This window comes from Erpetoichthys calabaricus, chromosome 1, assembly GCF_900747795.2.
Source record: "Erpetoichthys calabaricus chromosome 1, fErpCal1.3, whole genome shotgun sequence".
In the NCBI taxonomy this organism is placed as follows: Eukaryota; Metazoa; Chordata; class Cladistia; order Polypteriformes; family Polypteridae; genus Erpetoichthys; species Erpetoichthys calabaricus.
Genome location: NC_041394.2, coordinates 120,286,359 through 120,301,132, shown reverse-complemented (window position 1 = coordinate 120,301,132; position 14,774 = coordinate 120,286,359). Strand labels below are relative to the sequence as shown.

General features: G+C 37.4%; 1 protein-coding gene across 1 annotated transcript in view; it reads left to right on the top strand.

The window, feature by feature from the left end:
* Positions 1-507: 507 nt before the first annotated feature.
* Positions 508-14,774, top strand: part of xpo7 (exportin 7) — a 249,926-nt gene continuing 235,659 nt past the window's right edge. The window contains 1 exon segment of the mRNA XM_051933382.1: positions 508-608. Within this exon segment, the coding sequence (XP_051789342.1) occupies positions 591-608 (18 nt within the window). The 5' untranslated portion in view covers positions 508-590.

Sequence of the window (14,774 nt, the reverse complement as noted above, 5' to 3'; positions counted from 1 at the left end):
ACGAAGATTCTGAAAGGCATGGATATTTTACCTGTAAAGCACGCATTTTACACGTCAAGAGTTATACTTGCTGATTGAAAACCTCATGGAGGTCTGATTTGTGACAAGGTGAGGGATTCGTTATTTTGTTTTATGATCAACCATTTTCTCGTCTGACTTACATTTCCGAAAACATTCGACTAAAAGTGAAAATGACTTCTTCAATTTTCCCCGCTCTTAAATTCAATTTAAAGTAGCTTTATTGACAGGCTAAGACTGTGCACAGAGGAACGCTCAACTTGCGATTAAGGAAGTTAAAAGAAATGATAAGGGAACATTGGCATTTTATATGTAGTAGTGAATATTATACAATCGTATAGCAGATGTTTGTATTTTCAAAACAGGCAATATTTTAGATTTTAAAAAGTAATAACCTTTTTCCGTTTGCTTTTGGTTAGAGTGTCTAGCCCTTTAAGGCGCATGTAAACAAAGTGTCGCTATGACGTGACAGGGAGGGGCGGGATCGCCTGGCGTAGAGCGCGGTATAGCGCTCGAAACGGTTGCGCGCATGCTCTTTATCGAGGGGGAGTGAGTAGCATGAATGGAGGAAAATGGCGGATCATGTGCAGGTAACTATCGGTTTTATATTTATGAAATTAAAAAAGACCTCTTTTTAAGTATTATAATTTGCTTTGAGTATGTGTTGGTGTCGTCAGTTGCAGGGTTAATTTGCCATTAGATTCATTTTGTTTATCAACAGTGCTGACTCGTGCAGGAAGATGTTTGCTTGGTCGTGTGTTTTTTTTTTTTTTTTTTTTTTTGGAGGAGGAGGAGGATGCGATTATTAGGAGCCTGTTGACTCGTGGCCCTGTCATCATCTCTACGGTCGGAGGAGACTGGGCTATCATTAGCACTTCTCCCTAACTCTAAATGAGTCTGTTGGGATGTGTGGTTCATGGGAGGGATTGTAATATGGCAGGGTGCTGATAGAAATCTTCCTCTCCATTGCAAGTAAACAAGACCTGGCCTGCTTGGCAGCAATAGAAATTAAACTTCAGTATGGTACAGTATTCTGTTACACTTGCCCATGCCGGTTTCCCAGAAACTTTCAGATGACTAGTCCCAAATCTTGTACTTCCGTTGTTTTTTAATTGGTCAATCATGCACATCCCATCTCTAAAGTAGTAGTAAATTTCAGTATATGTAAAAAGTTGACGCCGATCTTGTCTTCTTAAATCAACTTTACACGATGCCTATCTCAGGGTGTAGACAGGGACTTGCAGCCATAGGTTTGCATCTGTAGAAGCAGAAAGAGTTGTGACAGTTTCAGTACGTCGCCAGTGCTTTATATCAGGAACACTAAGTATAATCGTATTAAGTTAACCACATTTTTAGTGCTCGTAACAAAAGTTAATGTAACTTTTCTGCCGTGTATATTAAGATCTCATTCTGCAGTATTTATCCCGAGACAAAAGTTGCTTATAGAATTGTACAGAATGACAGTCTTACAAAGTAAGAATGAAGCTGTCAGCCGAAGTTTGAAAAAAATATTATTTTCTAGTCCTCATGTTAGATGTTGTAAAATAAAGTTATCCATTGATTTATCGAATCCAAATGAAGTTAATCTGCCCAATTTAGAAAGTTTAAAAAAATCTCCAATGTCTAATTTCTGTTATTATGGATTACTGTGAAACTTGTGTCTTTATTGGTGCTTGTTTAATTATCAAATTATTCTGTATTTTTAGATGTATTTAGCCAAAGTCTGTTTATGTTTGTTTGAGATTCCTGGCACAGTGGCTTAACATTTCAGGCCTCAACCCTCTTTGGACCCTAGTTCATTTCCAGGCTCAACTGTGTTCTTTTTAGAGTCTGGATGTTTTTACAGCATTCAGGTGGATTTCCTCCCACAGACCAAACACACAGTAATAGTCTGGTTTGCAATTCTGATCTGGTGTGGTGTGTGACTGCCAGACAGGTTGGCAGTCTTACCAGGTCTGATTTATGTAATGTGCTTATGACTTTTGAAACCCTCTCTGATTCTTTGGAGTTGAGGACTTAGGGAGGTTATTATTTATGATTTTTTTTGATGTCAGCAAACAAGACTGTAACCCAGACTTCTCTGGTCACCCACCCTTGGAACGTGGAGTGTGAAAATAAAATGTTAAATGGTATCTACCTTTACTTTTAAAAGGTTTTTCCACTGATTGCCCACTCCCAAGTCACCACATGGATTCATGATTAATTCTGGCCAAAGTTAACAGTAGTTGAGCTAGTTCAGGAAACAGTGATAATTCAGATTAACCAGGGACTTTAATTGAGGAGCATTAAGGAGTTTTGTGGCAACATTGTTCAGTAAAAATATTTATATTTGTAGGGTATCAATAGATAGTATTGAAGCATTTAGAAAGTTATATGAGGACTGAGTTATGAATTTATTGTAAAATGTACAAAGTTAAGATAACTCAGTGTTGTGCATCATTAAGGCAGGATGTGTGGCCAGGTGACTGTGACAATGAAATATAAAGCACATAGTTGCATTTTAGTCTCCACCTCTACCTCATGGTGCATCTCTAAGAAAGTTGCTTAACTTGCATGTAAGCAAAAACAATTAATAAACTTGGTTTTATTACACATTTCCGAAATGCCATGGAGATTAATTTCTGTTAACAGTCATCATATTAAAATCAAATAAAAATCAATGAAACAGTGATAGTAAAGGGCTAAGTACAAGTTTCACTAATCAGCCTTCCCTTCCCTGGCCTGCAGTGTATCCTGATTCTGTAAGTACCTTCTCAAGATATATGCCCCATGAGTAATAATTCAAATGAATCTCTCTACGGTTTATTAAATAAGAGTTTTCAAAAACTTGTCAATGAGGTGATGACTCTCCTTTACTACATCTAGTTCATAGAACATATTTATTATTGTTATATTTGCATGTTAGTTTGACAAGCAGTGTGATGTAGTGGTTAAAGCTTTGGACTTAAAACAATGAGTTACTGGGTTCAAATCCCTCTATTGACACTGTGTGAACATGAGCAAGTCACATCACCTGTCTGTGCTCCAACTGCAAAAGCAAAAAAAGAAATGTAACCAGTTGTTTCTTAATTATAGTATGCCACCTAAAGGTGTCAACCAAATAAGTATAAGAATTTCACTGGAGTCAGTACCGTACATACAATATGTGTACTGTACTGTGGCAATAAACATGAATTCACGTTTTAATGAAGAAGCTTGTCAAAAGGTGTCAGATTCATTTATTACAAATGTTTATACATTCCAGTCATTCTTTGATTGTGCCGAATGCTGTTTATGTATGGATGCACCAAGTGGTACGCATTTCAGGTACAAGGCTGTAATGCCATGCACATGGCATAAAGGAAAGCATACAGAATAGGATTAGACCAGTACAATTTTTTTAATATAATGGTTTAATATTTAACAAAGAATTGGACAGTTAATTAATGGATTTATTATTTATAAATAAGACCACATGAAACTTTAATTTGTGAAAATTTTGCCAAGTCCTTTGACATCATCTACAGCTGTAAATGTTGGGGTTCCTCTATACATTTTTTTGAAGGAAATTCATTTTTAATATGAAAAATTTCAGGAAAATAGTGGATAAACTTAGCTCTGTAGGTCTGTAGTTTTTTGTGTCCAGTAAGTTTCCCATTTGTATTTAATATGTGTTTTCACAAATTATCAATAGTGTACTTCAGGTGAGAGCTCATTGGTTGTTTGCTGTTGCACACACATGAGCCTGTCCCTGTGACAATAATAGTGAGAGGTATTTGATTTTTGTTTGGGGCAAGACCCAGACTGATCTGACTGAGTTCCTGGAGATGTCAGGTTATGTAAATGTAGGCTAAGATTGAAAAATTCTGAAAAAGTCATGTTGTGTGATGAGGACTTTAGACAATAAATAGCAGGGGGCTGGTACATTTGAAGTCAGGAAAAACTTGTTAGGTAGTAATTAACATTCAGGGTATTGCAGTTCTTTCCTTTTTACCATATTACACGTCAGTGGTTTTCAAAACTACATGCTTAAATGAGCGAGGGAATGAATTTGGTACCTCCAGGAGGGAGGCTAGCATGGTAGGTATGATGCCAGAAGGAGGGATGCTTTGCATAAAGATTCTACTGAGGAGTTGCAGTGCTCACTAGAGTTTTGATCAGAAGAGGTTTAACCTCCAGACCTTAATGAAAGTAGTTTTTTTGTGACTGAAAAGTAAAATCAAAGTATAAAGCAGGAGATGCTTTTTTGTTCAGTTCCTGGACTGAAATGATTTGTGCATAACTTGTGACCCAAGTTATGAAAAATTTGGCAAAGATTCCCAGTTAAAATACATAGGCATTTTTGGGTAGTTTTCATTTTAGTGATTTTTGTTAGTAATATTGTCAAGTTAAATAAATAAAAATTACTTTTTTTGAAGTGCATAAAAAAGAATAGATGTGGCCGTTTTTAGTACTTGTATGTATTCATTTAACATAATTAAATTGTGTTTGGTGGATAGTTTTAATGTGTAACAAAAGTAAAACACTTTTACTAAAAACAAAATAATGAAACCATAATAATAACCTTTTTTAAATAAGCAGGAAAAACAGGATTAGAAGAAATATGATTATTAGAGACTTGCATTATTCAAAATAGAAAATGTAATGAGTAAAGTTAAGTTGGGTTTAAAACTGACACGCTCCAGTGACTTGCAGTATGTTTTTAATTGAATGACAGAAAACAACTGTAAAGCATACCACTGAAAATTTCATGTGCCCATTTTGGGATTTTGTCCAGAGCAATTGAGGGGATTGTTTTTCTCACATATGTACTGTTCTTTTTTTCATTGAAACATCAAGTCAGCCTCTTTTGTGGGTTCTTTGAGAACCTATGCTGACCGTTTGATGTCTGTGCTGCTGTAGAGTGCAGGCACAACATCAAACATCAAAATGACAGCTACAGCAAGGAAGCAAACTTCATTAACACCACAGATTGTGAATTTCTTATGATAAATGTTTCTATGAGATTGATATTCTCTATATTGTAGGCTGATGTCATCAGGCTACTTGTTGTTTGCTCTTCTTTTATGCATTTTACCATCAGTAGAACATGTAAAACTTGCACTGTTTGTGTATGTGTTTTTTTTTTTTTTTTTGCTTATTCCAATAGTTATCTTTTTGCCATAATATATCTACCACTAGACCCTGTGGTTGCCATCTTCTGATCACTGTTGTTTGCCCATTTTAGATTCTACATGTGTTTGTATCCAGTTATCCTACACTTGTGAAAAACTTTCCTGTGTTGTGGGTGATGGTAGTAACATAATTCACGGCATTTAAAACGTGTTGGGTTTAAAGTTTTTTCTTCTTTCTACATTTGAATGATCTGTCACTGTATTTAAAAGACGTCAAAGCAACTGAGTATCAGGTAAAATCAGATACTAGGGTAGAAAAGAGTCTTATGCTCTTGTTAGTTCATTTATTCATGTTAAATAGTGACAATAAAGTCCTCATTGACATTTAATGTTGTTAGAAGTTGCATAGTCGTGGCCAAATGTTTTGAGAGTATTGGTTTTCACAAAGTTTGCTGATTCGGTGTTTTTAGATCTTTTTGTCAGATGTTTCTGTGGTATACTGAAGTATAATTGCAAGAATTTCATAGGTTTTTTTGACAATTACGTTACATTTATGCAAAGAGTCAATATTTGCAGTGTTGGTCCTTCTTTTTCAAGACCTTTGCAATTCGCCCTGGCATGCTGTCAATCAACTACTGGGCCATATCCTGACTGATGGCAGCCCATTCTTGCATACTCAATGCTTGGAGTTTGTTAGAATTTGTGAGTTTTTGTTTGTCCACCTGCCTCTTGAGGAATGACAACAAGTTGCCAATTGGATTAAGGTCTAAGGAGTTTGTTGTCCATGGACCCAAAATTTTAATGTTTTGTTCCCCAAGCTGCTTAGTTATCACTTTTGCCTTTTGGCACGGTGCTCCATCATGCAAGAAAAAGCATTGTTCGTCACCAAATGAAAAAGAAGGGCCAACACTGCACACCTCTCTATTAATATGACATATACTGTGTTAACAGAAACATGTAATCGCAAAAGACAGGCAAAACAGCATACTTCTTTGCCAAATACGACCATGTAAATGCTAAATTTCAGAAGACAACCTAATGTTCATGTCCATAACTCTGACATAAAATTGGATAAACCTAATGTTCATGTCCATAACTCTGACATAAAATTGGATATACCTGCTAAAACAACTTCATATATTTGACTTGTTAATATTATTTGACTATAGATTATGTCAGTCCACCCTAATTCTGGATTTGTGCACAGGCTAAGCTATAACAAAGTTCAATCACTAATAAGATACTCTGTAAACAAAAATATTGATTTACAAGAGTTCTGAAATCATGGATTAATGTAAAACTGATGGATTGATTTCACACAGGGAGCTCTAAAGCTTGGAAAATGTTGAAAAAAGGATGGACATATATGAATAAGCAAGGCACATGGAGTATTATCTATAAAACATTGCTAAGATTTCATACTAAAAATTTGCTTGTACTCAAAAGGCAAAACTGTGAAACCAAGGTTCCTGAAGCTGGCACTACCTCCTTGAACACGAACGCCAATAGTCAACTAAGATGGACTAGTGCAATGAGGACTTCAACAAACAAAGCTTGATGCAACAGTACTCGTTACTTTTTTATTCAAAGAACATGTCCAACAAGGAAGTACAATGCAGTCCAATAAATAAATAAATAATCCCAGTGTCCATGTAGAGGTTAAAAGCCATTAATAATATGCATAAATAGGTTAAAAACAGAAACAAAAACCACAGTCAGGATCCACTCGTTAAAAATGACAAGACTCTCCCACAGAGTCCTCAACCTATAGAAACACACTCTGACAAGTACAGCCAACCCTTTTCTTCAGCTCATGCTCCAACCACCATCCCTTGGTGTCCATGGCGTCCCCTCTTGTCTCACCACCATCCCCCAGCCATTACCAGAATTAACTGGTCACTCCTGCTCCAATCCATTGCTAAACAGGAGCGAACCTACCCTCATCAGAACTGGGGCTTCCCTGACCACCATGCTTCATCTTAGCAGCACTGGCACCAATATAATCCTGACTTCTGTCAATTTAACCTCTAGTCTTTGTTTCAGTTTTCCTGTTCTATACTATTCAGGCTTCTTTTAAACTCTCGTGGATGCAGTTGCCTTCACTACAACCCTCAGAGTGTCAATGAGGAAACTAGCTTAACCAATCACACCTTCACATGCAAATGCTATTAGTCAATCTCCTTATCAAACACTCCAAGGCTGCACAGCTTTACCACTTCATTCCCCTACACTCATGGAGCCTGAGATGCACCATTTTTATTCAAAAACTGATGCCCACCTTGGACACCAAATGCGGTTCACTAGAGGTGTACGCACAAAAAAATAAAATAAAAAATTTTATTTTTAAAATTGTTAATACACCACATGCCAAGCCAAGTTTCTTTATTTATCTCAAATCGCGGTATTTTTCAAAATTATACCGGTCTCATGGTATTCAACTGTATTTTTTTCCCTATGCATGAGTGGATGTTAGCCACATTTTCCACTGCAATTACTGCAGTAGACTGGCTAAGAATAACCTATACCACTGTCATGAGAATTGTACATTGTACAAAAAAATATTTTAATGTGCACACAAGTATTAATACAGGTTTGCATGGCCCCATAAAGTGATACTTTACTTAAAGTCTAAATGCCTCTTGAAAACTATCCAGAAGTGCTTGTCAAAAGTTGTATTGCACTGAACATGTCTTAGAAAAGGAATAAATAGTAAAAATGTTTTGTAAACCAACTACACTTTCTGTTAATGTTAACAATCTCTGTCCACTGACATATTAAAGTGACATTTTAAACAACTTTACCATCATTAAACTGCATAATATTTAAACTAATAAATAATAACAATAAAATAAATAATAGTGCAACTTCCAGTAATAATACTATTACTTCAAGCCCAGGTACATTGCACAGTATTCACCAAATAAAAATAAAATAAAATAAAACAAGTGCAACTTGGTGATGACATCTTTACCAACTGAACCATCATTAAGGCAAATTGCATTAATATGGACCTTGCTTCAAGCTAAGCTATATATATAAAAAAATAAAGCTGCAACTTGTATTTATAATGCTATCTGTGGTATAGCCCTACGGAAGCATATTAGGGCCTCGGTGAAGAAAAAATATACGGACACAGTGAAGAAAAAAACTGTGTAGAGAATAAAGTCGACGTTGACTTTATTCTTGATATTTCCACTTTATTCTCGCTGTTTATGTCGAGATTAAAGTCGACATTTCCACTTTATTCTCATAGTTTATTTTGTCATTAAAGTAGAATGTCGTAAACTAAACTTCATCCTAAAATCAATGTTTAATTTACTAGATTTTCTCAAACCCCGTCATAACTATTGTAGCACATTAAATGCTTTGTGCTAAGTGTTCCCCGACCCAGTTGTTAATCGCTACGCGCTTCTTAAACTGACTTCATCTGCACTAAGAGGAGTCACAGGCAGCTATGATATTCCTGCTCTCTGAAAATGTAGAATGCTAAGATAAATGCTTGATATCATTTTCATGATGAAGTGCATTAAAGCAGGTATTAAACATGCATGGTAGTATCCCTCGCAGTAAGGGGTCCCCAGGTGAACGTTCAGTGTAGAGAACTTTATGGCAGATGTGACGAGGCTCCAAAAAACTGGATGTATGAATAGGTATCTAATAGGTTTAACTTAAATATTGTGTAAATGTTGGGTTTGTGATCTGGTGGTCGGTGACACAAACACAGAATTCAATGGATGTTCTTCTGAGCGGACTTTCTTTATTGCATGCGTGCTGTCTCTGTCTGACGTAACAAACCCCCAGTTCCTATCCTTCCTTTTTCTTTCTCCACATAACCAATCACCACACGATAAACATCTTGTTGAAATTAAAACTAGTTATAAACTTAGACCACGGAGTGTTCAGAACTTGAAAAAAATCTTTGTTACACATTTTTAATTATGCCAACCATTCAGGGTTGCACCCATCCCAGCAAGCATTGTGTGGAAGGCTAGAGCAAATCCTGAACGTGGCGCCAGCACATCGTAGGGTGAATACGAGCAATACATACACTAGCAGGGTCAATATAACGTATCAAAACCCCACATCCTACATGATTTTGAAAGTAAACTGAAGCACAACGAATAAATCCACTAGAAAAACATGCAAATTCAAGGCAGAGAACACCTGGGACCCCCCTTGCTGCGAGGCAGCAGTGCAACCTTCATGCCACCGTGCTCCCACATGATTAATACATGCTTTAATGCATTTCATCATGAAAATGATATCAAGCATTTATCTTAGCATTCTAAATGTTAAGAGACCAGGAATATCATGAAATTAATGTATTCTGTGTGCTGCCTGCGCCTCCTCTTAGTGCAAGATGAAGTCAATTTAAGAACCATGTAGTGATTTACATGTCCCCGGGAACACTTAACACAAAGCATTTAATGTGCTACATACAGTGCATCCGGAAAGTATTCACAGCGCATCACTTTTTCCACATTTTGTTATGTTACAGCCTTATTCCAAAGTGGATTAAATTCATTTTTTTCCTCAGAATTCTACACACAACACCCCATAATGACAACGTGAAAAAAGTTTACTTGAGGTTTTTGCAAATTTATTTAAATTTATTGCAACTAATTTATAAATCCAGACATCATTACTATGAACATGGAGAGAAAGCTAATAAGCTTTTAGCTCAACAAACCCATAAGAAGTTCGCAATGCAATCCCAGTAATCACCAACACGAACGGAGACGAAATCATTGACCATAAAAATATAATGCACACATTTAGAGACTACTATAAATCCTTCTATTCTACTGAGTTCAAAGAAGACAACACACAATCTAATGCTTTTCTGGATACATTACAGTTACCACAAATAGATACTTTTAGTGAGGAGGAACTGGATAAACCTCTGGCACTATCAGAATTGCTAGATGCTATAAAGTCACTTCAAGGTGGGAAAGCAGCAGGCTCTGAATGCTACCCTGCAGAATTTTATAAGAAATTTTCCGCTCAGCTCCCCTCCTATTAGCAACATTTACAGAAGCTAAAGACAATCAAATTCTACCTCAAACTTTTCGCCAGGCATTAATCACCGTCTTCCCTAAACAAAATAAGGACTTATTACAATGTGCATCATACAGACCAATTTCACTTCTGAACAATGATGTTAAGATACAGTGGAACCTCGGTTCACGAATGTCTTGGAACACGTACAAATCGGTTTATGACCAAACATTTGCATCTGTTCACGACCAAACACTCGGTACACGAACAAGCCAGTTTCCTTTTCGGTTTGTGCGTGCTGATGATTTCCGCACGAGTTGCATCATTCTCGGTTAGACGTGCGTGTTTGCATTTGCGTGCGTGCTTTACTTGTGAACTCTTTGTTCTCTATTTTGTTTCCATTCCGGTTCGTACACACTGATTACTGTATTTAAGCACGTGTTCAGCCTCTCCCTGTTCATTGTTCTCAGTCAGACGTGCATGCTTTACCTGTGAACTCTTTGTGCTCTATAGTATTTCGTGTGCTTTTGCAGTTAACCATGGCTTCTAAGCAAGTGAAGAGTGGTGAGAAGAAAGTTTTGAAAAAAATTGAAATCGAAGTAAAGAAAGAAATTAGTGAAAAGAATGAGCGTGGCGTTCGTGTTACTGATCTTGCCACGGAGTACAAGAAGTCAAAATCTATGATTTCGTCTATTCTAAAGGAGAAAGAGTCTATTAAAGCAGCTGATGTTGCAAAAGGAGTTACAGTGTTAACCAGGCAGAGGCCTCAAGTGCTGGAAGAGGTGGAAAAGCTGTTGCTAGTGTGGCTGAACGAGAAGCAACTTGCAGGGGACAGCGTAAGCGAGGCGATGTTATGCGAGAAAGCCAGGAAGATTCATGGCGATTTGCTGCAAAAACTATCCTTCAGCGAGTGGCGAAAGTGAGGAATTTAAAGCCAGTAGAGGATGGTTTGAAAAGTTTCGCAAGAGAAGTGGCATTCATAGTGTGGTAAGGCATGGAGAGGCTGCTAGCTGAAGATGTGAAAGAATTCGTGAAAAATTTAACAAAATTAGTTGAGGATGATGGCTACATCCCGCAACAAGTCTTCAACTGCGACGAGACCGGATTGTTCTGGAAGAGGATGCCGAAGCGGACCTACATTACCCAGGAAGAAAAGGCTATGCCCAGCCATAAACCAATGAAGGACAGTTTAATCATTTTGCTGTGTGCTAACGCTAGTGGTGACGTAAAAATCAAGCCGCTACTTGTTTACCAATTTGAGAACCCTCGTGGTTTCAAGCAGCACAGTGTAAACAAAGCCAGACTGCTTGTGATGTGGAGGGCAAACATGAAGGGGTGCGTCACAAGGACCTTATATTTGGAATGGCTGCACGAGGCTTTCGCTCCTGCCATGAAGCGATATCTCAAATAGAATAACCTGCCTAAAAAATTCCTTCTTCTGATTGACAATGCACCGGCACACCCTCCAAATTTGGTTGACGATATGGTCAAGGAGTATGACTTTATTAAGGTTGTGTTCCTCCCCCCCAACACGACTCCTCTTCTGCAGCCCATGGACCAGCAGGTTATTTCAAATTTTAAGAAGCTGTACACCAAAGGACTATTCGCCAGGCGTTTCAATGTGACCGAGGAGACGTCTTTGACCATGAAAGAGTCCTGGAAGAACCATTTTAATATCGTTCATTGTATCGGCCTCATTGATAAAGCCTGGGAAGACGTCACACACTGGACCTTGATCTCGGCCTGGAAGAAACTTTGGTCTGAATGCGTTCCTGAACAAGTTTTAGAAAGCTTTGAGCCTCCTGTTGTGGATGAGATTGTATCCATGGGCAAGAGCATGGGTCTTGAAGTGGACAATGAGGACATCGAGGAGCTGTCCTGGATCACAAGGAGGAGCTGACGACGGAGGAACTCACTGAACTCCAGCAGGAGCAGCTTAGGTTGCTCACCGAGGAGCAGTCCTCCGGGGAAGATAAAAGCCATCATGGAAAAATAGAACGAGTACCAGGATTTTTTCGAAAAGTACCACCCTGACAAAGCGATTACGAACAGAGTGATAAACATGATGAACGACAATGTTGTCTCGCATTTCCAAAAAATTTTAATGCGTAGGAAAAGGCAAGTCACATTAGACCGCTATTTCGTGAAGTCTGATCCACCAGCTAAACAGCTAAAAACACCAGAAACCCAAGAAATCACAGAGAACACACCTGAAGGAGAACACCCTCCATTGCGGAGCCGGACTGTCCCTCAAAACTGTAACCTCCTCTCCACTCAGTTCCTCCTTACTTCCTAAGTTTTCTTGGTGGTTTATGGTTAGTTTTTGTATTCCGGTTTTTTCAAATGTTCATTTTTCAGTTCGTAGCGTGAATTGTTGCAATGTTACTTTTCTTGGTTGTTTGTTAAATTTCTGATTTTTCAAATGTTCATTTTTTTCCCCTGTGCTTAAAACTCATTAAAAAAAAGTTTACACAGCGATCGGGTCGTAAGGCTATTAGCGTGAACTCCTGCAATGTTACTTTCTTGGTGGTTTATGGTTGGTTTTTAAATAAAGTTCGGATTTGTTCAGATTTTCCTTTTTTTCCCTGTGCTTAAAACTCATTAAAAAAAAAAAAAAAAAGTGTTTACAGCGATCGGGTCATAAGGCTACAGTATAGCACGAACTAACGCAATGTTAGTTTTCTCTGTTGTTCAAGGTTTTCTCAGTGTTATTCAATGTTTTTACATTTAGTTTACTATTACGATGTGCATTCTATGGTATATTTAACTGTATTTGTGCTTAAAAATCTTTAAAAAAAATATATATTTACATACAGTTTGTACGGTCTGGAACGGATTAATTGTATTTACATACAATCCTGTGGGGGAAATTACTTCGGTTCACGCCCAAATCGGGTTACGACCAGAGTTTTGGAACGAATTATGGTCGTGAACAGAGGTTCCACTGTACTCTCAAAAATCATAGCTAGAAAGTGCTACCTTCAGTAATATCGACAAAATCAAACTGGATTTATCAAGGGTCGACACTTATCCTCCAATCTTCGACGCCTGTTTAATGTAATATACTCACCAACAAAGTCAAAAACCCCAGAAATATTATTATCATTGGATGCAGAAAAAGCATTTAACATGATTGAATGGAAATACCTTTTCACAACATTAGAGAAATTTGGTTTGGCCCGAACATTTGTGCATGGATCAAGCTACTGTATACCAATCCAGAAGCTTCAGTTTGTATTAACAACATTTGTTCAGACTACTTTAAATTAGAATGTGGTACCAGACAAGGATACCCCTTGTCACCACTGCTATTTGCAATCGCCATTGAACCACTTGCGGTTCACTGTCAAAATGCTGATCAGATAAATGGGACTATCAGAGAAGGACTGGAACAGAAAATTTCTCTATATGCAGATGATATGGTACTGTATATATCAGACCCACAAAATTCTGTGCCTACAGTCTTAACAGTACTTACAGAATTTCAAAAGATGTCTGTTCTCAGAATTAATCTGAATAAAAGTGTACTCTTTCCAGTGAATTCTAAAGCACACAATATTAGATTGGACACCTTCCCTTTTATCATTGCAAATCAGTTTAAATATCTAGGGGTAAACATCACAAGTAAACACAAAGCTCTTTGTCAACAAAATTTCGCTGTCTGTATGGAAAAAAATTAAGCAAGACTTGCATAGATGGTCAACCCTTCATCTCACTCTAGCTGGAAGAATTAACGTTGTTAAGATGAATATTCTTCGTAAGCTTCTTTTTTATTTCAAAACATTCCAATATACATTAATAAATCATTTTTTAAGCAATTAGATTCAACAATAACCTCATTTATTTGGAACTGAAAACATCCATGTATCAAAAGAGCGACCCTACAAAGGCCTAAGGAAGAAGGTGGCATGGCTCTACCTAACTTTCAGTTTTATTGCTGGGTAGCAAACATAAAAGCTGTAAAAACCTGGACACAAATAGATGAACATACACAGGCCTGGTCCGCAATAGAAGTAAAATCCTGTAGTACTTCTTTGTATTCCCTGCTTTGTGCCCCAATAAATGCAAGGTATCTGCAATATACTAATAACCCAATTGTGCTTCACTCACTCAGAATATGGAACCAATGTAGAAAGCATTTTAAGATGGAGAAGCTTTTATCTGTGGCACCTCTGCAAGAGAACCACCTCTTTCAACACTCTCAAACATATGCAGTTTTTAATATCTGGAAAAGATTTGGGATTAAATTGCTCAGAGATCTTTAAATAGACAACATCTTTGCATCCTACGAACGATTACATTCCAAATTTAACTTTCCAGCTACACATTTCTTTCACTATCTTCAAATTAGGAACGTTGTTAAACAGAACCTGCCCAATTTTCCTCATCTTGCACCCTCGTCCACGCTGGAAAAAATATTGCTCAATTTCAAGGACTTAGACACCATCTCTGCAGTATATAAAATTATTTTACAGTCCCTCCCTTTCAAAGATCCAAGAGGACAATGGGAAAAACATTTCTTAATCAATATATCAGAAAAGGAGTGGAAAACAGCAATGCAGAGACTTCACTCGAGCTCCATATGCGCAAAGCATACAATTATTCAACTCAAAATTATATATGGAGCACATCTGTTTCGCCTAAAACTTTCCAAAATGTTTCCAG